Source organism: Hermetia illucens, chromosome 3, assembly GCF_905115235.1.
Source record: "Hermetia illucens chromosome 3, iHerIll2.2.curated.20191125, whole genome shotgun sequence".
Classification (NCBI taxonomy): domain Eukaryota; kingdom Metazoa; phylum Arthropoda; class Insecta; order Diptera; family Stratiomyidae; genus Hermetia; species Hermetia illucens.
Genome location: NC_051851.1, coordinates 161,331,523 through 161,342,219, shown reverse-complemented (window position 1 = coordinate 161,342,219; position 10,697 = coordinate 161,331,523). Strand labels below are relative to the sequence as shown.

The 10,697-nt window shown below is 43.3% G+C and overlaps 1 protein-coding gene across 1 annotated transcript; it reads left to right on the top strand.

Moving 5' to 3' along the window:
- Positions 1–92: 92 nt before the first annotated feature.
- On the top strand, positions 93–8,609 carry LOC119651555 (60S ribosomal protein L7). The gene is made up of 3 exons (XM_038055188.1): positions 93–178; positions 258–557; positions 8,085–8,609. Exons 2-3 carry the CDS (start codon positions 259–261, stop codon positions 8,542–8,544), a joined length of 759 nt encoding a protein of 252 aa, XP_037911116.1. The 5' UTR covers positions 93–178; position 258; the 3' UTR covers positions 8,545–8,609.
- The last annotated feature ends 2,088 nt before the right edge of the window (positions 8,610–10,697 follow it).

Sequence of the window (10,697 nt, the reverse complement as noted above, 5' to 3'; positions counted from 1 at the left end):
CTTCAATTGCTTCTTAATTTCGAGAATAATCCGTTGAAACATAAAATGCATACTAGATCGATCGTACCAAACAAATGTCTATCCCAAAAACGTACTAGACTCCCACTGCTACCAATCACTGAGAACTTCCTCCCAACGAAATCTCTTTTCCACAAAACGTGCAAAGTGACGGGTTAAGGTTAATATTTTGCTTACATTTTTCACCGATTTTCGCCTAGTTTTCGTGTGTTTTAATAACTTGTGCATTGTAATTTTAGAATGGTCGCCGTCGACAAAAAGAAAGCAGCCGCTAAGAAGCTGCCAGCTGTGCCCGAATCCAAGTTGAAGGTGCAACAGAAGCGAATCTGTGCACGAGCCTCGCTCATCAACAGGAAGCTCAAGAAGCAAGCCAAGATCTCGCTGCGTAAACGTGAAAACTTCTTGCGGGCGGAGAAATACGCGCACGAATATGCCAAGGCTGAACGTCGTGAGGTGACTTTGCGCCGTTTTGCCAAGAAACGAGGGCTTTACTACGTTGCTGGTGAGCCTAAATTGGCTTTTGTTATGCGTATTCGAGGGTGAGTTTTTCGAATGATTTTTCTAGTGCAAATAAGTTAAAAGACCATCGAATAGGAGGTGTTAGTTCAAGGATCGAATTAGAGACTCCCCAGAAGCATTTTCCCCGTGCAAGGATATCTGTTTTATGTTTGTGAGGTTAGGAACCGCTTAGTGATCTGTCAACACGTAGACATGCCGCTTAGAGATCGGATTTCCAATTGGCGGAAGAGCCACGCTAGAGTGATTCTTTTCTGCAAAATGGCATAACTGTGGATTCAAAGTGATGATGTAGTTCATGCATCTTCGTAATTAATAATGGTACTTTGCGGAACTCCTTCAAATATTCCGAAATGTGAAAGTGTAGGCGGGTTCAGTCGCGCTTCTCCCACTTTTCATAGTGAGCTCCTCTTTTGACCAAACACTTCATCCAAAACCTTGGCCGCAATGAAACCTCTTATACTTTTAAATTCAGACAGAACTTTGAAGACCATTACCCTCTCTTGAACTTGATATCTTTCGAATTGTGATTAGTTCGGTGCCTGCAATATAGGACCACACAACATCCTTTTTATGTCCCAATTCTATATAAGAGAAGATAGTATATAGTGCTTCTAGTTCGGGGAGTCCTTTGTTCCCAAGTGTACCTAAATGGCAACACCTGAAACGTCATCAAGATAAATTTATTTATTTGAGGTTATGTTGAGCATCGCTCGACAAGACCGTAGTACTGTAAGTTTTCTCACACTACCCACGAAAACATGATAAACCATAAAGGGTTGCACCATAGACGCGACGCTAAGCATCATCCTCAGATCTGCCCTGAAGAAGTCAACCGGATTGAGACGTTGGAATTCAAGAAATAAATTACATGGCCTGACCTCTCTTGGTGACAAACCGGCCAAAAAAAGCATCCAATGTCGTTAAAACAAAGTGATTGCATTGTCCTAATCCTCGGGAAAATGGCCCCGGTTCTGACGAGAAATGGGCAAGGGTTCTTGACGCATGGACGGCATCAGGGCGTAATTTAGTTCGAGCAACACAAATACGTGTCTGCACCCTCACTGGAAAAACCGAGGAATTCATCAAAGTCCTTAAGAAAAGGCGCATTGATATCTGCGCTCTACGAGAAACCCGATGGTCTGGTGCCAAAAGCTGCGACATAAAACAGAGATTCTGTGATGCCATTAAAGAAATCGAACGATTTGATGACCGGCTAATGAAGCTCACTACTATATCAGTCAATCGCACTATTCACTTCTTCACCGCATACACACCACAATCTGATGCCTTCTGGCAACTTCTCGATGCAAAGGCCTATAACGTGCCTGATGATCATATCGCCATTGCGGGCGTTTGCGGACACACTTGACCTTGTAATTTTGAATATATGGTCCTTCAAACGATTGTCTCATTTTCCTACATTTTATAGTAGGAACAGTAAAATGCAAGTTGATTATATTCTCATAAGACGCCGACATTTTACCACCATTACTGGCCCCAAAGCTATTCTCTACTAGATCAAATTACCGTCCAATTCGATTGCTGTCCCATATCATATCATCCCATAACAAGCATTCTTAAAAAACATATCTAGGACATCGTCGGAATAACAAGCCGGGTTTGTTAAGAACTCATGAAGCAATATCACTGTGCGGTTACTCATAAAAACACATCGTGAGAAGCAACGCCCTCTTTCCATCCCATTTGTGGATCTAAAAGGAAGCATTTGACTGTGTGCTACACAAACTCATCTGGTGTGTTTTGTGGCAACGATTAGTGCCACATGCGGATGGTTAAATTGCTTGACCAGGCTCCGAAAAGTGAACTATGACGAGCATATCAAAATCGCTTCGTGTTTTTGTTGATGAATCGCCCTTTCACGACTCTTTTTAAGGAAACTCGGGGAAACACGGGACATCCAGTGTCTTATGCATTTCAGATGATGTTATTTTAGCGTTTCACAACCAATCGGATCTCGAGTAGCTTGTAAAAAAGCAGGAAGATCGCCTCATACAATACGATCATCAACGGCGCAACAACCGGTATCCGGTCTAGGCCTGCCTTAATAAGGAACTCCAGACATCCCGGTTTTGCGCCGAAGTCCACCAATCCGATATCCCTAAAAGCTGTCTGGCGTCCTGACCTACGCCATCGCTCCATCTTAAAGCGTCCACACACGGCAAACCAAGTTAGTGACCAAGTTTGCGGTTCGTTTGCCACAGACGCAGCAACCAACTGGCAACTTCATTTCGTTGCGAGATCTCGACGAGTGCACATCATCGCGCCGTAATGGTCATTACGATGCGAGATGTCGAACAGTGCACATCGTTGCGTCGTGAGCTTCGCTATTTTGCGCGCTCTCTTTTAGTGTGGCGAGATATGTTTTCTTGAAAGTGAAATTGCACGATTTATTTATTAATATGATTTTATTTCCAATCGTCAAACTCAACTCTAACAACTCAACTGCTCGTTACATGTCTTTTTCGTGTCGCTCTCTGGATTTTTACCAACATTTGATCCAGCGGGGCTCCAATTGATGTTGCTTCTCTGGGCAATTTTAAATGGGTGCTATATGCCTTTAAGCTTTGTTTTGCTTGTTGCGCGTAGAGATCGGAGATTGTGATATTCAGGGCCTGTAGTTCCATGCGTTTCTCGACCTCCCCAGTTATACTACGATTAGATTTTATATGGATTTAATGGGATTTTGGTATTATATTATTATAAAATCTAATCGTAGTATAACCGAGATACATACCCCCTAAACAAGGATGGCTTCCATAAAGAAAGAATGTTCATTCTTGATACAGCAATCAAGAATGGTTACACGGTTGAAATAATCGAAAAACTGATTAAGAGAAAGCAAGACCAGATATGGAAGAACCAACATTCAACATTGTTCGGGCAAGAAAGCACTCTAGCTGATACAAAATGGGTGAGCATACCATTATCCAAAGACTTTTATAGAATAAAATCCTTCCTAGGAAAATACAATATAAAAGTGGTCGGATCAAGCAGAGACGCAACCCTCAAAAGACAATTAGGGAGCGAAAAGGACCCATTAACGGAAGAAGAAAAAAGTGGGATTTACAAATCAGCTGCAATGATTGCGAGATGGTCTACATTGGCCAAACAAAACGCCTCATCACGACTAGGTTCCAAGAACACCTAAAGGAAGTAGAGAAGGGAGAAAGACGAGGAGCCAACACGGTGCGTTCTTCGGTTACGATGCACGTCATCGAGGAGGGTCATTCTGTGACGAGGCCAAATTTGGAACTGGTACGACAAGTGAATAAGCCACACACCTTGGACGCATGGGAGAGCTTGGAAATATTGCGAAAGGATGCGGCAAAATTGATGAACACAGATGCAGGGAATTGTGCATCGAGGCTAATTAAATTTCGTAATTTCTTTCTTTAAGAGTTGATGTAAACATATACAAATAATTAACGGTGGGAATCAGCCGTACGAAACAACAACTCCGTCTTTTTTATAAGAAAGTACATCCATCATTACAACCTTGCATTCAGCGCCCCACATGTAGGAATTAACCTCAAGATATGTCTTCTTACTACGGCGGACAAGGTGAGTTTTCTTGGTTCAGCCAGTAGTTCGATTGCTCTGGTTTAAACGTCATCGATGCATTGTAGCGATGCACATATCTAACCCACAATTTCCATCGTTGCTTCCTTTGGTGCGTGACCTCTTAAAGCCACTAGAAATGTCTCCTCTTCGAAATTAGATTAGACTAGCCACAGATCCTAGTTGGTTTTAGCTTCCAGCGGCTTCAGTTGTTGATTCCTCCGTTGTCAATGTCGAGAAAGATAGCCTACGTAGGGGCACAGGTATCGATGTGTCAATGGCGTCTTACAAGTCATAAACTGGTTCCCGGAAATGCATTGCTTTCTGAATGACTTACCTTCCGCATACCCATATCGCGACATTGCCAGAGATATGCCTCATCCAGGCAGCACTGCCTTAATTTAAAACAGATAAAAAATCGCCGCCAAATGGGTTGTGAGAGTGGGTTCTGGCCGCTGATTCAGCTCCATGCCAAAATCCGTCACCATCCCCAATATGGCGGTCATCTACACCCCTTCTTGCACGGCAAGCACTATGGGTTTCTGATGCAATCTGCTGTTGGCTGGTGAAAGGAGTAGAACTAATCTCTCGATTCCGTTACCGTAAGTTCGACATCCAGTCGTCATGGATATTTGTGCTGGTTTTATGTTTGTATCTTTGCTGTGAGTTTATCATTTGCACAGTATTGGGTGTCACATGCGTTTACCGCGTGACTTTGTCATTTGGTGTTAGGGCGTTTTTATCCTCCAGTGCCTTAATATAGAACAACTTGAATGTCCCTTATTAAAACCTTCACGTTTTGGATGAAACCGCACTGTTCGTTGTTACGTTCCCCGCTGAAAGAAACGTTCTTCCCTTTACATTCGCGCTTACGTTTCGATCCGGTGAGTATCTCTATTTATTTCTAGTTTCCATCCTCGAAGGTCTTTTATTGTTTTCGTTGGTGATCTCTCAGATTTGAAAATCTTGCTAAAAAGTTTCAGTTTAAATTTAATTTATGATCCATTATTATTTCTTGTACCATTATGCCGCTTGTCCACTACCAAAAAACGCCAATGCTGGGCTCCCAAAGCCCTGCACTGGGTTCCCTGCATAGAATGCCATATTGCTATAAGTTCAGCTCACACTGGACATATGACGGCGCTATCGGACCGTACTACCAAAGAAAAACGAAAATTTTTGAAAAGTAGTGATTTATTTCTCAGCATAGTCTCTTCTTAGCTCGTTACACTTGATCCAACGATGCTCCAACTTCTTTAATCCGTTGGGAAAAAATGTTTTCTCGAAGTCTGCAACATTAGTTCGGCAAAGTAGAGTTCTGTGACCCTTTTGCCCTTCTACAAGTTGTCGATTCATATCACACCTTGTGAATCCAGGAAAACGGTGGCTATCAATGCTGGTTTGTCAATGCGACATCTTGGATTTTTGTCACGTTAATCCTCCATGGAAGCCTTTTTTGGAACACCTGGACGTGGCTCATCAAAAACCGACTTTCAACCACGTTGCAACTCGTTAAACCAATCTTTGTCGGTCCCCATCGCAGGAGTAGAGTCACCCTACACAGAATCTAAGCGCTCTTTGATTTCGCTGCGCCACATCCCTTCCAAAGACATCCGGCCGACATTGCTCTTTTTCCATTTTTCTAAAATCCGTGGGTATACCCGCTTCTATACGCGGTCAAAACAAAACTGCGAGTCCGATTCGGCTGGAATGTCGACAGTGGGCATCTACGAGGATGTACTACACGATAGTGATAATGTTTCCCTCCAACGGAGATAAGGTGAGTACTTATCGGATCGCCCGAGTACCAGTGTCCTCATTCAGTATCTCTGTGGTTCGACTAATTTAATTTATATCCCATGTGCTAATTTGCTTTGGTTACAGCCCGCGGATATCTTCCATCTATGGCCTAATTGCTAAGCCTCCCGGCGGCGCATGGTTATCACAGCTACGACTTTTTAAATGCAATTGTATCTGATCCCGCCAATGATGTTTTGACATCCCTTTCTTGCAAGTTCGTCCGCCCTCTCATAAACATTAGTGCCTTTGCAGCACCTCTCGCATTTGTAGATTCTCCCTCTCACCGTTTTATTGCTTACAATTCCGCCTAAAAAACAGTAGTATATTGACCTAGGGGTTAGGTCATGTGGCTTCATATATTCCAACCCTAGTCACGTCTTCAGTCGCAAGATTCAACTCTGTACCAGGATTTTGTTCATCGAATTGTTGTCATTCCAATAATTCCCGTCCTCCTTACCGCGCTCTCGACTCTATGATACGCATCGAATTAGTATTTGAGTGACGTAAGATCATCCATCTCAGAGGTGGTGATTAAGTGAGTAATTGTAATTGTAAACTCCCCTCATATTTTACCACGAAGGACCAAAGGTATCAATTGCAATAGCGTCGTCAAAGCAAAGTTCAGTGTACTCTTCATGGCCCCCGTGAAAGAAAAGGCAAATAAACTTTTGGAGCAAAAATAGCAAAGGTAGTCTTGATGGCATGCCTTTGTTCCACCTTTGGCTGCCATACTGGTGCCCGTAGGTAAGCATGGGCTTCATTACGAGTTGATATATTTAAGGGGGTCATCCCGTGTGTCGGATCCGCGGAGTCGATTTTTTTTTTTTGCATCAATTGTATCTAGATTTAGTGTAGAATATATGGGCAAAGTGATTTTTTGATATTCGGGGTCATTCGGGAATTATAGTATTAAACACGTGATAAGTCACATGCCAGATTTATGTCGATCGCCGTAACAAAGCGCGTATTTATCGGTCCGAATGATGTTGGAATGACTTCGCTAAAAGGACAAGAATTGAAGTCAACACTGTACATGTGTTTCTTGGAGAAACCTAAGATTTATGGACTAGGTATAGCAGATTAATGGTCAGTTAAGGGCTTATGGCTAAAAATCGCGTTCTGCTTTTTAAATGCGTTTTTTTCGAAACTGCCCAAAATCTGTCCAACGAAATTCTTTTAAATTTTCACGACTTATTCAGAGCATATTTCTACGGTCCGCAAACTTAGGATAATTGTGATCCATTCAGTAGTTTTTTTTATTCATTAAAGAAGCCTTAAAAAACACCAAAATTCACAAAATAAAGTTTAAAACGGCACCAAAAATTTAGCTTTTAATATTTGTTAATAATCCTAATTTGCGGACTGAGATGATCGCAGCGCCCTCTAGCGTGGCGGTAGAAAAATACCTTTTTTTGGAGATGGGTGTATAAATTGCTCTGTATTTTAATAGCCAACTATGCGATCGGGCTGGAAAAATTACCTTGCACGCTCAAGATATTAATAAATCTATGGTGAAAATTCGTATTAGAGTTTTTACCCACTTCCTCACAAAAAAAAATCTAAAAAAAAAGCGAAAACGGCCTTCACACGGGATGACCCCCTTAATATATGATGTATAGTTTTACCCAGAGCCTTTTTTGGCGGCTACTTCACGCTCTTGCCCTTGTCAATTAAATACTCGAGATGATTGTATTGGGAGGTTGACTTGACCCTACTTTAACGTCAATTTCTCCTTTTTGCTGCCGTTTGTTATTTGCTTTCCTGTTTTTTGTTGCAATCTGTCCCTAATGTGGTCCCATGAGTGCGGTGAAAATTAGCAATCCACATGCCCACTGACCCAAACAAACACGGAAAACTTGTGAACTCTAGGAGGTCGCCGGTACCCCGGAGCCTCCGTTCACGATACCATCATCGCAGAACATTTGAACTGGACGTTTTCGATTATTGATTGGGTGTGAGCAATTCATGATTTAGAGGAGGGAGATAGCCCCTACTACAAGTTGCGTAATCGCAAGGGTGTGTTCAAATATTTCTTTCGATATAAGATGATATAAAGACTCCTTGTTTTGTGTAACTTTCCAATTTACCTGTAAGATATAAATAGAAAATAATTTAAAAAAGTCAATAACATGAATTTTTTAATTATAATTCTCTCTTTTCTCTTCCAGTATCAACAAGGTCGCCCCAAAAGTACGTAAAGTTCTGCAACTGTTCCGTTTGCGTCAAATCAACAATGGTGTCTTCATCAAGTTGAACAAGGCCACCATCAACATGTTGCGTATCTGCGAGCCCTACATTACATGGGGTTACCCGAACTTGAAATCCGTACGCGAATTGATCTACAAGCGTGGCTTCGTCAAGCACAACAAACAACGCAATCCAATCACCGATAACTTCGTGATTGAACGTAAGATGTTGAAGAAGTACAATTTCCAATGTGTCGAAGATTTAGTTCATGAGATCTATACCGTCGGCCCGAAATTCAAATACGCCTCCAACTTTCTGTGGCCATTCAAATTGAACACACCAACCGGTGGATGGCGCAAGAAGAACAACCACTACGTCGAGGGTGGTGATTTCGGTAATCGTGAAGATAAAATCAACAAACTGTTGAGGAAGATGGTGTAAGGCCGATGCGCTCTAGTTTGTTCGATTTTTTTAAGACAAAATATATAAAAAATGAAAATCTAAAATGATGCGTTTTATTCAGGTTGTATTAATTTCACAGTTTTCTTTATAAATGCTGCTTGACAGTGTACATTATATAAAATTACAAAGGCAAAAGTGCTAATAGCAAAGGAGGTGCTAAGAGAGGAAGCTAAGAAAACTTCAAAATATAACCACCGTACCTATTTGGAAACCTTAAAAAACTCCCTAACTCATAGAACACAAATCGTCATGGAAATAAGGGACACATGATCATCAACTTTGAAACCCTCCAGAGAAATAAATCACAGATTTCTTCAATTTGGTAACTAGCGAGTCGGCCATCCTCCCGAAAGGAGTAAAAAATCTTTCGAGTGACTGACTCTTTTTGGATAGCTCACAATTTTCTTGCTGAAGGCGAAAGTCTCCAAGGGGTACAACTCGCCTTTATTCTAGTGTTGAGGAGTCCGTCCAAATACTCAACTCTTCTCTTCAACATGTCCATCCTCATCAGATTTCCCTCTTTGCTTCATATGGATGAGCATTAAAACAGCAAGTTCTCACACGACCTCGTGGTGGCCACTAGGAACCGTCTTTGGACGAGCCAAGAGTGTGTAGGGCCGGGCTAGGAGTAGGCTCATCCAAATGACGAGGATCTGCTGGTCATGTATTAGGGGCAAGTAGATCTGGCGAGGTTATGGACCGAAGCAACAGCTCGGGGATCATCCTCCCTGCACTGGAGAAAGTGCTAATAGGACCCCAAACCAAGGTGTAAGAGCATACGCCGAGGGCTGCGTGGCCAATGGGAAGCTTGGTCTTTAGTATGCGAAGTCTGAATACCTTGAGCACCTTCAGTTTCAAATAAGACCGAGCTAGCCAGGGTGGACATTCTTCCTGGATTACTCGTGGGACCAAGACATGGACTCAATTTTAAAAACGCAAAAAAAAAAACGATGATAGAAGAGGGCGATGCCAGGCGCATCTTCAGAGGACAAGCTGCTGGCATCCAGCCAGAAGACAGTTGCCATCGAGAGCAGTGCACTCGATGCCAACCGTGGCATCGCTGTGCTGCTGCCGTCAAACCCGAAACCCACGACGTCGGGGGATCCCTTAAAAGTGAAAACTGACAAGAACGTCGGTCACCAGAAACTGACTAAGAACCGAAGGTCCACTGGTGTCCTGCTCAAGAGCCAGTACCAGAAGGCCATACATGTTCTCAGCAAGAGAGCGGGATGAAAAAGACCTCGCTAAATACCGGGAGACTGTTGAGGAATACAATAGGAAACGCCTGGCGGACGAGCGAAAGGCGAAGCCCATCGCTTTGAAACGCAATTGATCTCAAGACGAGGTCGAGCAAGATCACAAGTGAAGCAGAGTGGACAAAAGCTCAGACGCTAAGCAACATCCGAAAAAAGGACGCAGCAACAGCCGGCCGACGGGCCACAAATTACGAAACCCTTCAGTGACGTAGCCAGCAGCCACTTACGTATAGCGCAGGCGGATTGTAATTCCGCTAACGGCCAACTAGCACCGGAGGTGGGGACAAGTGTTGAGGCCAGGCTGTCGGAGATGGTCATTGAGCATCTCCTGAACACCGAAGGCAAACACACGGGATTCATCCCCTGTTTTGATTCCTGTCAGGGGGTTCGTGGGTTCTACGTCATAGCTTGCGAGGACCAAGTCTCTATGGACTTTTTCGGTTCGTATGTCGCTAAAACCAGCAACATCTTGGAGTGCATAAAGCTCAATGTCATCCCTTACGATGAGATTCCCAGGAGACCGGTCGCTCGCATCTGGTTACCGAAGATCCGCATCAATAAGGACAAACTCGTCCAAACCCTGCGTCTTCAACACCGCAGGATTCCCATGGACGACTGGGTTGTTAAAAAGGAGGAGGAACCTCAGACAAACAGCCCGCCTTTTCTATTCCATATAAACGAAGAGTGCCTGAAGGCACTAGAAAAGGTCGACTATGAAGTGCGGTTCGGGGTCAGAAACGCAAAGGTAAAAGTGTTCCTCTCTGCAAAACTGGACGACGACCTGGATCCAAGCGACGCCGCCAACGGTCCGACAGAGAATGACAAACCCCCCACGCAAGCAGATCATGCTGAGGATAACGCAGAAGACATCGACTT

Coding starts and splice junctions, on each gene's coding strand:
- LOC119651555 (XM_038055188.1), top strand. CDS start 259: ATGGTCGCCGTCGACAAAAAGAAAGCAGCCGCTAAGAAGCTGCCAGCT. Junction 558..8,084: donor TTTGTTATGCGTATTCGAGG/GTGAGTTTTTCG, acceptor TTTCTCTTCCAG/TATCAACAAGGTCGCCCCAA.